At 33.2% G+C, this 14,008-nt stretch overlaps 1 protein-coding gene across 1 annotated transcript; it reads right to left on the bottom strand.

Annotated features, from left to right (window-relative positions):
* Positions 1-7: 7 nt before the first annotated feature.
* On the bottom strand, positions 8-13,770 carry LOC133189849 (collagen alpha-1(XII) chain-like). The gene is made up of 7 exons (XM_061325241.1): positions 13,743-13,770; positions 9,460-9,525; positions 8,958-9,326; positions 8,298-8,528; positions 5,112-5,453; positions 2,157-2,252; positions 8-331 (listed from the first exon to the last, which is right to left on the bottom strand). Exons 1-7 carry the CDS (start codon positions 13,768-13,770, stop codon positions 183-185), a joined length of 1,281 nt encoding a protein of 426 aa, XP_061181225.1. The 3' UTR covers positions 8-182.
* Between the last annotated feature and the right edge of the window lie 238 nt (positions 13,771-14,008).

Genomic DNA, 14,008 nt, shown 5'->3' with positions numbered 1-14,008 from the left:
CTAGTTTTAAAAATCTTGAAAAGCATTATTGCATGTTATTAGTTTTACAAATTGCCTTTTGATATCAATCTTGTAGTTGAAAGTAGACCGCCAAAACGACTGTCTACTCAAAAGTGAAATTAAATAACCGAAATAAATATAAGGTACGTATGAGGTAGATTTGGCCACTGGGTAGGGGTGTATTAGGACTGTCCAATCAGATTGCAGATCTCCAGATATAATTCGTCCCGCACGGTGTCGAGCGTGTGAATATCATCCACGACAAATACGTGAGTGTGATCCGGAACTGTTGCCATCTTATTTAACTCTGGGATGTCCACACTCCCAAAACCTTAAGTAAAATATAGGCATATGTTGATTTTATTTGGGTGTTTTTCGAACATATTGGTTAAAATAAATTTGTCTTTTATTTGCCAGTCTATTAGTTTAAAAGATAATACTAGTATTATTAAGCTATTACTTAGTAATCTATCCCAGATTTACGTTTTGCAGTTTTCAGTAATGCATTAAGGTTCATTGATCTTTAGAAGAGAGATAACTCTCATTGGGAAAAATAATTATAAATGTGTTACACTTTTAAATTGGTCAAGTTAAAAGGTCATCGCTATCAAATTGAATTTCTTTTTGAAAATCGTTAACTTTAAATGATTTATATAAGTGGATCACAGGCACTTGTTTCTGTAATAAATTTTTGACCCAAATTATAATAATAACAAAAGGTATCCAACTCCGAATTACATGGAGTACCCCCCTCCCCCAGAATCGCACTCATTTACACTTTCAGAGGAAATGCACTGGCAAACTGTTTATACCCATGTCTTCTACGATAATTTATCTACACAATCCATATATGGCATGCTTGTCTTTATTTTCTTTTATCTCCGTAAACAGCGTCAAAACGCTGCTCGCCGAGTGCAAAGGTCGAACTCAACCATGGAATTGTATATGTGCTAATCTCGGGCAGAGATTTTGATTGGCTAAAAATCTGTTTCTAAAATTATATCGGAAAAATATCGTAGTGTTTTTTTGGAAATTGAGAGGAAAGCAAATTTTTTTTATTCACTGAAATATTTAAACAGTGGAATTGAATTTTTAAACCCACTCATTTTTTTAATTTTGCTCTCTGCCCGGGATTAGCACATACCATTTCATGGTTGACTTCGACTTTTCCACTCGGCGAGCAGAGTTTGACGCTGTTTACGGAGATAAAAGAAAATAAAGACAAGCATGCCATATTTGGTTGTGTAGATAAATTATTGTAGAAGACACAGGTATAAACAGTTTGCCAGTGCACGTCCTCTGAAATTGTAAATGAGTGCGATTCTGAGGGAGGGGGTACTCCGTGTAGTTCGGTATTGGATACCTTTTGTTATTATTATACTATAGGTCAAAAATTTATTACAGAAACAAGTGCTTGTGAAGTGGATAGAGGGATGACAAACCCATAAATATCCAAAATCATATAAAAATTATCCTGATATACACAATATTCTTATTTCAAATAAGTTATCCTTTTTTGTGAACTGAAAGAGTACATCTACTTGATTTTTTTTTCCTTTTCCTTTGCCTATCTCATTTTGGGAATTACGTTCATGGGTCTCCTAAGAGTAAGGACACACGCAACGTTATTTTAAACATTGTTTTCTTATTCCCTGCATAATTTAAGACAAATGTTCCAATAATTGAAGGACCTTGGTGCGATTTTATGATTGAAGGTTATGCTGTATTCCTCCTCTGAATTAAATTTTGAGGAAAAATACCGCCTACAACTATATTTTGTGAGTTTTTCTTTAAAAACAAGAATATTCATCATTTGATATCTGTTCAAAACTCCTGGTAATGTATGCTGACTTTTTGTCTAGGAACACCTGATGGTACTATAATTTTAGATCAAGAATATCTTTAAATCATCAGTGGGAAAGTCACATTGTAAGGAACATGTACGTTGCGTATGACCTTAAGTACCTATAAAAGCAAATTACTACATGTATATCACTACTAGTATCTGATTGGAATACAACTAACTGTTTATGATTAAGTTTTAGCTTAAATCATTTGAGATTATGTCTTGATAAAAAAAAATATGGTTATTAAATTAAAATGATGAAATCTTGAAGTTTGTGACAACATGTTTTATGTCATGTAGTATAACATACCAATAGAGAATATTTCTATTCCTCTGAGTTTGACCAGCTTTAGAACGTCGTCCAGTTTGTATGGATTTGTAGACTGGCCGTCTGTCATAATCACACCTGCAATAATTCTACTTGTTCAATATATGAACTTCTGAAAAACCTTCAGTAAACCAACTTCCTTTGCAAAGACCAATAACTCTAATATTTCTTTATCACTATGTCATTCTCAACAAGAATTTGTCCTATGTAAATACTAATGTATATTTAATTTGCTTGCATTTCAATTTAATCTCCATTTTATGTTAGAAACCAAGAATCGTCTTCATATTGAACATTTTCATATTAATGAAGAGAGAGTCTATCTTTATGTACCTTAGATGTGTATAGAGGCTAGTTGATTTCGATTAGAACCTCTCAAAGGGCCTCAGTTTAAGTTGTTTGTACCTTAGATATGTACAGAGACGAGTTGATTTTGATTAGAACATCTCAAAGGGCCTCACTTTAAGTTATATGTACCTTAGATGTGTATAGAGACAAGTTGATTTTGATTAGAACCTCTCAAAGGGCCTCACTTTAAGTTATATGTACCTTAGATGTGTATAGAGACAAGTTGATTTTGATTAGAACCTCTCAAAGGACCTCAGTTTAAGTAACATGTACCTTAGATGTGTACAGAGACGAGTTGATTTTGATTAGAACCTCTCAAAGGGCCTCAGTTTAAGTAACATGTACCTTAGATGTGTACAGAGACGAGTTGATTTTGATTAGAACATCTCAAAGGGCCTCACTTTAAGTTATATGTACCTTAGATGTGTATAGAGACAAGTTGATTTCGATTAGAACATCTCAAAGGGCTTCACTTTAAGTTACGATGTGTACAGAGACAAGTTGATTTCGATTAGAACCTCTCAAAGGGCCTCAGTTTAAGTTATATGTACCTTAGATGTGTATAGAGACTAGTTGATTTCGATTAGAACCTCTCAAAGGGCCTCAGTTTAAGTTATATATGTACCTTAGATGTGTACAGAGACAAGTTGATTTCGATTAGAACATCTCAAAGGACCTCAGTTTATGTTATATGTACCTTAGATGTGTACAGAGACTAGTTGATTTCGATAAGAACATCTCAAAGAGCCTCAGTTTAAGTTATATATGTACCTTAGATGTGTATAGAGACTAGTTGATTTCGATAAGAACCTCTCAAAGGGCCTCAGTTTATGTTATATGTACCTTAGATGTGTACAGAGACTAGTTGATTTCGATAAGAACATCTCAAAGAGCCTCAGTTTAAGTTATATATGTACCTTAGATGTGTACAGAGACTAGTTGATTTCGATAAGAACATCTCAAAGAGCCTCAGTTTAAGTTATATATGTACCTTAGATGTGTACAGAGACTAGTTGATTTCGATAAGAACCTCTCAAAGGGCCTCAGTTTAAGTTATATATGTACCTTAGATGTGTATAGAGACTAGTTGATTTCGATTAGAACCTCTCAAAGGACCTCAGTTTATGTTATATGTACCTTAGATGTGTACAGAGACTAGTTGATTTCGATAAGAACATCTCAAAGAGCCTCAGTTTAAGTTAAGCTTCATTATTCCTCTCTTCACTCATAGAAAAGTTTGCTTTAACGCTGATGATTTTCAAAAAGAAATCTAACTTATAATTAAATGCACACAATTTCAGCCTACCTTGCATGACACAATTTGAAAGAAATGGACTTGAACGCGAAATTTAATAATGGAATAATAATCATTTATCCCAGTTAGAGCTATCTCCCTTACCAGAGGGTCAGTAAACATATGCCAAACTGGGCCAAAGTTAAGAAATGGTATATAGATCGGGCGTGGTAATTATTTCATTAATACCATTAAATGAAAATTTCATTTTTATTTTTTCACTTCATACTTTTTCCTTGAGAACACTTTTAGTTGAAGTGGCCTACTTGGAAAGTTACATACTTGAAAAGGAATTTACACCCTTGAAAATATTTAAAAGAATTAAGGAATCTACACATATAGTCAATGTTACCTGTCAAGGACAAATCCTTTAGGGAAGGATTAATATATATATATATATATATATATATATATATATATATATATATATATATATATATATATATATATATATATATATATATATTAAAGGAAATTCATAGTAGTACAAAACTCTTTTCTCCTAAAACTTTCAGTAAGGCGTGACATTCTCGGCGATAAGTAATTAGCGTCTCTCAAATAGTGACCTAGATTCTCATTGGTTGCCAGATTAGCTCATCAGTACTGAAATTTACACAGCTTTTCATTCACGGGTGAATACACATGGGATAAAAATGAGTCAGAGTCAACGAGTGACGCAAGGAACCAATTACATCGTTTCTTACAGGAAAGAGGTGTGGCTTATGTCATCTCATCGTTTGTTAACAACAATCTAAAGTTGCTAATGTTATTAATTTCTTAACCAATGAGAATCTAGGTCACCATTTGAGAGACGCTAATTATGTATCGCCGAGAATGTCACGCCTTACTGAAAGTTTAAGAAGAAAAGAGTTTTGTACTAACTGCATCATAAAATCCAAAAATATTTCCGTTTAAACTAGAAATAAAAAGCTATTTTCGCAAAGGAGTATGTTAGAATTAATTCCTAAACCAGGCGAAATGCTGCATTCTCTATTAAATGGGTTCTGGCTTTGTTGTAACTACTGCAATTAATGAATTCGTGTAGCATATATACACATTGACGATATACTTTTAAAAATTGTTAGTGGAAGAATTCATTTCTGATACAAAAAATCAAGTCAATGGTGCGTTTTATAATTATCCACATGCATAATATAATATGTATCATAAGAGGTAAGAGGATGAATGATTAATGTTGTTTTTTTTTGTTGTTGGCTCCACCCACTGACGCTACATTATATCATCAGTATTTTTTCGTTAGATTTTTATTAATTGTGACTATACATATCTCTTACCCACACGAGGCACTGTAAGGGGGCGCGGTGAAGCCGAGAATCCCTGATTTAGTAAAATTTCAAACGCCTTATGAGTATACGTATTTCCAAGCGAGAATTTAATATCTAGCAGTGCGTCTTGTAAACTTCTTTTGTCGCCGTAAGCAGAGAGTCCGAATTCTAACTGGGCGTCCGTGCTAAAGGATATAACACCGACCCTCACGTCCTGGGTACCCTGTCCAATGTTAAACCCCTCTACAAATCTGGCAATGAAGGATAGTTCCTTGTCAAAATTTGCCACACTGCCGAGACTGGAGGATTTGTCCACAATGAAGAAGATGTCTGCAGGTTTGTTGTTACACCCTACAGGAAAATATAATGAAAGTTTATGTTTACTTTAAGTCCTTACAAGCCGGTTTCATTTTAATTAAACATTATCTGTAAATAATTTATTTTCATTTTATTGAATATGAGAATGATTCACAATCGAACTAAAACTGTATATAGAAATACTAAGACAGAGTAGTAAAGACAATATATTCCGATAACTGGTCGTAGACTAGCTACAGCTAAAAGCCTCGTACAAAATCTTATAACACTGTATTGTCATGAAAATTGTGAAATTTAAACCCCACCCCCTGATATAATGTGAAAAGGAGACTTAAATTAATAAAAATGCAGGTAGATGATCTCGATAGTTCGAGCTACACATGGAAGGAAAACAATGCGTGAGAGCATTGACAGAAATTCATTCAAGTATGAATACGATTAAAAACATAAATAAAATTTATACCCATGAAACCTATTTTGCTCGTTTGTGCACGAACATGGATCTTGACAAAAGCGTTGAAGTTAAAAGAGTTGTATTTACAGTAGTCAAATTAAAAAAAAAAAGAAAAGTAAAATACACCTATTCGTTATAGTGATTTGTAGCAGACAAAATGAAGCTAAGAGGTTTGAAATTGAAACGATGAATTTCTGTCCATTATTATGTGTGATTTGACAGTAGTGTTATAACATTATCTTCTATAAAAAGTAAAAAATAAAAAAAAAATATCAGTAAAAACTTTCTTAAGATTTTTTTCCCCTCTTGATATTTTGTACATATATGTTGACCTGTAAAATAGCATCTTTTTGCATACAGACAGTGCATTAAAACACAAATATGAGTTCAATGTGAAAGTGTATAAGAGTGCTCGCAATAAAATCGTGAACTACACATGTACCTACGCCGTCTTAGGGGACCTGAAAGGTTAGAAAAACAGAGTTAGATTATCACATTTTGTAGCTCTTAGCGAGTTCATGTCATAAAATTCCGTTTACCTTTTGGCTACCAAAACAATAAAAATCACACTTAAACAAAATTCAGACTATTTTGAAAGACGTGAAAATTTAATCTAGCTATTTATTAAAATTTACAGTGTATAAGAACGAGACAAAGTGGGAAAACTTTTATATACTTGTATAAATATAATTAAAAGCATTTATTTAGTGTTTGCTATAAACGACGAAGACTTTAATGCCCTGTTCACACGGAGAGTTTAATTCGCAGTAAGTTAATTCAAAGTAAACTAATGCGAATTAAACTAATGCGAATTAGATTGCGTTCACACGAGAGCTAATGCGAAGTAAACTAATGCGAATTAAAATTATATTTCTACACTAAGGCTATTCTGTAAGCCTATTATGACGTCATTTTCAAATCACGTAACATTGTGCAGAGCAGGTACATTTTACATAATGTCATAGTGTCTGTACACATTTTATTGATTAACATAATTTTCTTTGGTTTTCTACTCAAAAATAGCACAAATTACTATATCTGACCACCGACAAGTGGTCTTTGACTTAATTCTGCCCTTACGCATGCGTCAAAATTTAATTCGAATTAGCTTCGCTTAGCGTTCACACGGAGCTAATGCGAAGTAATTTAATGCGCAGTAAATTAATTCGAATTAAACTAATTCGCATTAAATTCTCCGTGTGAACGCGGTTCAAATTTATTTCGCAGTAACTTACGTTTAATTCGAATTAAACTCTCCGTGTGAACAGGGCATAAATATGCATGTAGAATATGATAGCCATTTTTGATTTATGTAGGAAGCAAGCACAATCATGAGAGAGGTCTTAGCCTCTGAAAGGATAACCAAGTTTGTTCTTCAAAAAATTTAACTACATACATGTACATTTATCCGTATATTACGAAAGCCCATTGAGCTCATTTTCGTAGGTAAATAAAAAATATTTTTCATGTTATAACGCGAAACTTTCTCGAATAACGCGAAACTTTCGCGTTAAAAAGCGAAATTATATATATTTTATATATAGTCATGTTAATCAGGAACACGTGATATGGGCGTATCATACGCTGTGGCGGTGCACTTTATTGTTAAATTTAAGCCCTCCTAAATGATCAATTTATGCTCATTTATAATAACCTCAGTTGGTCAAATCAGAGACATAGAAAACATATTATATCTCTGGTCAAATTATGTATGTGTTATACATTACAGAATTATTGAATTACATTTATTGTTTTTTTTTTTCCTTCATTTTTTAAACACTTTTTCTTAATAGATGTGTACAAAGAATCAGATGCTATTTAATACAGTAAGACACGTTTATAACGAAGTTAAATTCATAATATATTTTAATGCCATGGAAAATCGAAATCATTTTGCTGTAAGTGTCAATACATTATAAGCGGGTTCGCTATAAGCGTGTTTTACTGTATACTGAACTCCATAGAAAAGTAAATGTTTGACTGTTAATTAAGTAAATCGATAAAAAATTTCGAGTTAGGCATGAAAAGAATAACAAGGGAAGTTAATTACTAAATGGACTGGTCTACAAGAAGTAATTGAAGTACTTCTTACTATCCCCATGTGTATGAAATAAGTGAATGGTTTATGCTTTGATAAGTATTGCAGCTACTTAATTCTGAAGAAATGTCACTTATAAATTCATAGAAGTCCCCGTCTGCGTTCGTGTTTCTCGTCTGTCAATCAAGAACATGGGTTCCTGATTAACATGACAATATATATTTAATTTCGCGTTATAAGGCGAAAGTTTCGCGTTTTAACGCGAAAAATATTTGTTTTACATACGAAAATGAGCTCAATGGGCTTTCGTAGTATATGGAAACACGACAGTCATTTTTTTTTAAAAAGTCTGGAGAGAGAAAGAGAAGGGGGAGGCGGGACTTACTTGCACAGACTTTATTAAGGAGTATGTGAAACAGTCTGGATTTCTCTAAATCGTCGATGTCGTCCACGCGATAATAATTCCTGGCCCCACTAGATATCCCTATCATCTCCACGTGGTCCACACGATGACCCACTCCAATACCAAACACCTCCACACCATGAAACTTCAAGTCGTTTGCTTCCTGTCTCGTTAGGGATTTAGCCTTTGGTAAAGTATAGAGATCGTACCTACCTACAATATGCAAGAATAATCGCTTATTAAAAAAACCTTAAAGGCTAAAATCGGTTTACTCTTACAGAGCCCAAGAAAGACACTCAAAGGCGTAGCAAACATTCTTTACACTGAAGATCTACATTCAACGAAGTAATCTTTTTGTCTTACTGTTTTTGAAAGTAATATGCTACATGTGTGATGAAGGTACTCTTGTGGTATTTTATTATGTTTTTGGAATACGCATGCATGTGCACAACCTTTCAGGCATGGTGGGTATACGTACATGTATTGTATTTTCAATGTTGATACAAGAAGCACTAAATTTCATTCTACGAGACTGCGATTTTGAAGCATTTTGTTCTTAAGCACGAAAAAAAGGGTACTCCTCTTGTAGGATAATAAAGTAAGATCTGATTTCAAATTCCAATGAATACCCATTGCTTATACCTGGGTTTGTCTCTCCATCCGTCAGAATGACGGCCAAATTCTTGAAGTTTTCTCTGTCGCCGGCCTGTGGAACAAACACTTCCTCTCTAGCTTGTTTTAGTGCCCTATATATGGTAGTACACAATCCGTCCGTGTACGGAATACTTCTAATGGCCCGCAAAACTTCATCTTTTCTATTATAACGGTTAAAGTCAAACTCCAGTTTGCTGCCAGCGCTGAAGGTAATCACCGCTACTTTGGTTTTGTTCGTTCCTATCTCGTATCGCTCCAAGACTCTTTCTACAAAGTGGAGCTCCTTTTTGTAAGCTTGTAGACCCAGACTTCTGGAGGTGTCGATGAGGAAAGCGATGTCTGCATCCTGAGAACAATCTTTGGCGAAGAATAAAAAGGGATGGGGTTAATGGCAAAGTTCAAAGACTAACAGCATAAAGAGATAATGCACATCACTTACACTGCTTGTATACACACGAGAGGTGCTTAAGTCAATATCCTTATAGCTTACCTGTGCTTGAGGACTCAGCGAGATTAAAGATGAATTGTGAGTCTGTGTTACCTGGAATGTAATTCACTGAATAAAATAAATATATTTTCATTTAATTTACAGTTTAGGGATTTCCGTTGAGACTGAGCTTTATTTTGCATTTAGCTATCAGGTATAGAAAGCAATTTCAAAACGGGAGGGCTCAAGTAAAATAGGTACACTAGCTCTCTGTTTGGTCCTTGTGCTCCTTTAAGCATAAATATATCTTTACATGTATGTTTCTACTTTAATATCTAATTGTGCTATTTATTGGTAAACAAGTTCTTTATTTATATGCACTTAATGGATTTCTATGTTGAGCTCATTCTATTGACCTACATGTACCGAAAGACATTATATATATCAGTAATGTTTGTACCCAAGTGATTGGGGTTGTTTTGTGAAGAATAATGTTACATAAACCTCTGAAAGATTCTTCAGTTCTCTCTCTGTGTCTTAATTAAAGTTGAGAAAGTTGTTTAGGCACAACAATTTTTATTATTTATACACAACTTCGTCATGATGTGTTTCCTTACTAACCAAGAGCAAGTACATGTATATTGGTTTATAAGATTATCACCTCTTATATAATTGCATTACTCTAAAGAGTCGAATCTTTTTTTTTCATTTACCATTTATTGCAAAGTTAACAGAAAAATTACCAGAAACTTCTACCTCCTGTCTTATCTCCCTTCTTAGGCAAGCAAACTATCTTTAGGAAAATCTTTAAAACCAACACTTCAGAATTACGCCACTCTAAGCGTAAACTTTTCAGCTAAGTCTCCTTCGCCGTGTTATGTTGGTATATCGGATAGTCAAACAAAAATGTCCTTATGTCAGTGTTGATACACATTGCTACTGTATCTCGTTAGTGTAGCACAACAAAGTAACAATTTAATACGAGCGTCCAGTAGTGGTTTGTTCTGTTCAGACAGAAGTCAATATTATTTTGTATAATAATCTTAAGTACATATAAGTGTAGTAAAATATCACAGACCTTTCGTTAGATTGATATACATGTACTAATTAAAAACAGCTCTCTCGTGTGCTCTTTATTCTGTAACTGTGTAGCTATGTGTATAAATTTACAGAACATAAACCATCAAAATCAAGCTGTTTTATTTTCTCAATTTGAAACATACATTCACATTTTATAACACTGGTCAATCGTTTTCAAACAAACTACGGAATTTTTCACGCTTATCTGACTTGGTTTATTGTTGCTCAAAATGTTGTTAAAAAAATTCATGTCATTTTTTACGAAATCTAGTAAAAGAATTCTTCCTATATTTCAAAGAAAGTTACCTTTTGTGTTTTGAAGAAAACATTTTTGCTTCAAAATCATAGACCATTTAAAAAAAAACTTTTGTTAAAAACTTCTTAGGAATAGGCGAAAAATTTAGTTTGAACCTCACATGTTAATTACATTTTCTTAAATTGTGTCAGTATGGAGTTTTGATTCCATGTCTGAAAATGGACAGCAGTTACTGGTATATCTTTATGTGGCGTGTCAAGAGGTGTAATATTCTTGTACAATAACGTGATTTAAGATTGCTTATAGTTTCTCTTTTATTATGTTCTAAACTTAAAATTTAATGGGTAAATGCAAAATTTACAATTTTTATACATGTACATGTATTTACCTCCACCCAGACAATGCGATACATTCTCCGTATTCATTTTTCAATTCATTACAATTATTTGAAGAATTCTTGAAAAGTTGTACTCAAACAAGCAAACAAGTACAATATTATTTTTTTTTTAATTACAATAGAATCCCCAAAAAATCTTCAGTCAAAAAATAAATAAATATAAAAGAATTGTGCAGATATGCGAAGGTGTTTATGCATTATATATAAAGACGAGAAAGCTTACCTAGCCAAACGAGTGTCTACAATAGAAATTATAAAACATAACTTTAAAAAATGCGTAGAAATATCTTAAATGTGGAAATTTAAAAGAATTTGTACAGTGTAAGATGCTTTTAAATTTTTAAAGTTAAAAAAATGGATATGAAGCATTATATTAAAGGTATTTTTGTTAATATTAGTTTTAAAAGAAAACCATAATTTGGTCAACACAAAATAATTCAATGTATACATCTTATACTTACCAAAGATAAAATGTTAATATATACATTATAGTTATCCATAATGGAGATCACGGCTGTGTATGTTGATTATCGCTCGTTTGCGTATTTGAAACATTGTGATAACATCATGTCGAGCTATTACTACATGGGACCCCATTTTTAAAAGACTCCAGATTATCTTAATTTGGACTTAAACATGTATACTTGCTCTGTTATGACCACTTACACCGTTAAACGGATTGACGGAAAAATCCGGATAGAGTAAAATTCTTCTATCAATGAAGCCGATATCGTTCCTGCGTACTGTTTACCTAACCTCAGAGCCTTGTCATTTTTGTTTAAATGTCTGAATTAATTGGATTTTAATCATATTAATTTTAAGTGGTCAGTAAGAATGCTTTCATTTTTTGAAAAATCAAAGAAAAATATTTTACCACTAACTTTGGCAGGAGTGTGAAAAGCCTTCAACAATATTAAAATTCATATAGATTAATCCTTATTAATCTCATTTATAGATGTCTTATGAACTGGCGAAAGATTTCCAGTACTATAAAGTCGTGAAAATATTTGTGATTTGGTAAAATTGTTTCCATACATTTAGCAGTAGTAGATCTCTGAAAAAGATATAGAGCTGAATGATCTCCGGATAATAAAAATATTAAAAACATCAATCAATAATGATAATAGATCGACTTTCAATTAAAACAAAAATGTCATTTTTCAATGATGGAATGAATAATTTTCACAATAAAAATTAAGGCCAGAATATGTTGTTTTCACTGTATCTTGTATTTGATTTATAATTTAAAATTATTGAGTTCTCAATGAATATCCTAGCATTTAGACACAGGCACGTAGAATCGTTTCTGAAAAAGGGGGGGGGGGCAAATATTTGACATCTTTGATAAGAAAAAAAAGAATAAAAAAGAGAATTGTCTTTAAACTTGAAAATCCTATTTTGTGGGGGTACTTTCGGTGGTGGAGCGATTCTTTGTTCTTCCATAAACAAATTCTATTAATACATTACCATCGGACGATTTGACTATACTGCAACAAAAAGTGTGTGTGGTGGTGGGGGGGGGGGGGGGGGGGCAACCAGCCTTTTCAATGAACATTTTCATTTTCATGTTTGGAAAAAAAAGTGGGGAGGGGATATTTATATAATTTATAATTTGGGCCAATGTCTCCTTTTCAACTTACAATTATATGTATTTTGGTGCTTTAGCATATCTGCTTTGTTTTGATATTCATCTCTGGTGGGTGGGAAGGAGAGTAGACTGTAGGGACGTACAACTTTCAAAGTTGGGTGGGCGACGGGAAAAAAGACAAGAAATTTTTAATTGTTTTTCTAGATAAAATGTACGAAATATGTCACAAAAAGTGTGTGGGGGTGGGGGGTTAGGGGGATGCCGGCTCCTTGGCCTCCACTCGCCCCTCGTTCCACGTGTCTTCTGATTTCGTTCAATGTCCTGAGCCAAGTAAAGCAGTGACTGTGTCCTCCTCCAAATTTAGATTTTATTTTTCATTTCAAATTCTATATGACAATTAATTATCGTACACAAATTTAAATAAAAAAAACAACTGTAGAGTAAATGTTTTCTATCTCTTTAATTACAATAACCAGACTTAGAAACTTTTTTTTCATGAAATACTAAGGATGAAATTTCAGAGTTTGTTTCTCAGTTCCTAGCGATTTGTTAATCCTGTTAGATACACACCTAACGTTTGACCCCCCCCCCCCCCCCCCGATTTAAGTGAGCCCTCCAAGGACATTGGGCCATCTACTAATGGAAGTTACGTTATTTTATTTAGGTTTAACTTTAATTCAGTGTCAACTTTTGGTCACAAGCGACCGATACCATGTATGATCCGGGAAAATAAGGCTGGTTTGTACGCTTTTAACTTAATAAAGCAGATTTACATAGTGCTAGAAAACAAAAACACAAAAAAATGTGCTGAAAAATGAATGTGAGAGCGTTGAAAAATCTCAGATAGATCGTTCTTTAATTTTGTCCTTTTTAACTCAAGATAAAAACTTCACTAAATATTCTTTCTCAGAATTATTGTACATATAGTTTCTGTGTGTGTTAGCTTTTTGGCAAACTTTATATTTTTAATTTTTCAGATAATGAAGTTTACATTGAGATATCAAACTTTTGTTCATCTAACTTACTTTTGAATTGTCTCACCTCTTCATCCATGACCCAAGAAATTAACAGGAACAACTGAATGTTACCAAACCTAACGACCGAGCAATGTCATCGAGGAACTAACTATCATACATCATTACATGACTGATTGCGCCCATGGGAAAAGGGCCCTTATGGCAATTTTTACACATTTTAAGTTTTTCATGGATATTAATAGAGCAAGGTTAGAAGTTGCCAAATCTGAATTTTTATGGCCCTACGTCAACTCTAAGTAGGTTTTTTTCTTCAT

Source organism: Saccostrea echinata, unplaced genomic scaffold (genome assembly GCF_033153115.1).
Source record: "Saccostrea echinata isolate AGI-Se365-2 ecotype Australia unplaced genomic scaffold, CSIRO_AGI_Sech_v1 ptg000020l, whole genome shotgun sequence".
Classification (NCBI taxonomy): domain Eukaryota; kingdom Metazoa; phylum Mollusca; class Bivalvia; order Ostreida; family Ostreidae; genus Saccostrea; species Saccostrea echinata.
This window is presented reverse-complemented; position numbering and strand designations above follow the sequence as displayed.

Excerpts from the sequence above, each read along its gene's own strand:
- LOC133189849 (XM_061325241.1), bottom strand. The coding sequence starts at position 13,770 with ATGGATGAAGAGGTGAGACAATTCAAAA. Across the intron at positions 8,529-8,957 it reads GGATGGAGAGACAAACCCAG|GTAGGTACGATCTCTATACT; the intron begins GTATAAGCAATG and ends TGCATATTGTAG. Across the intron at positions 2,253-5,111 it reads CCTTACAGTGCCTCGTGTGG|GTGTGATTATGACAGACGGC; the intron begins GTAAGAGATATG and ends GAATTATTGCAG.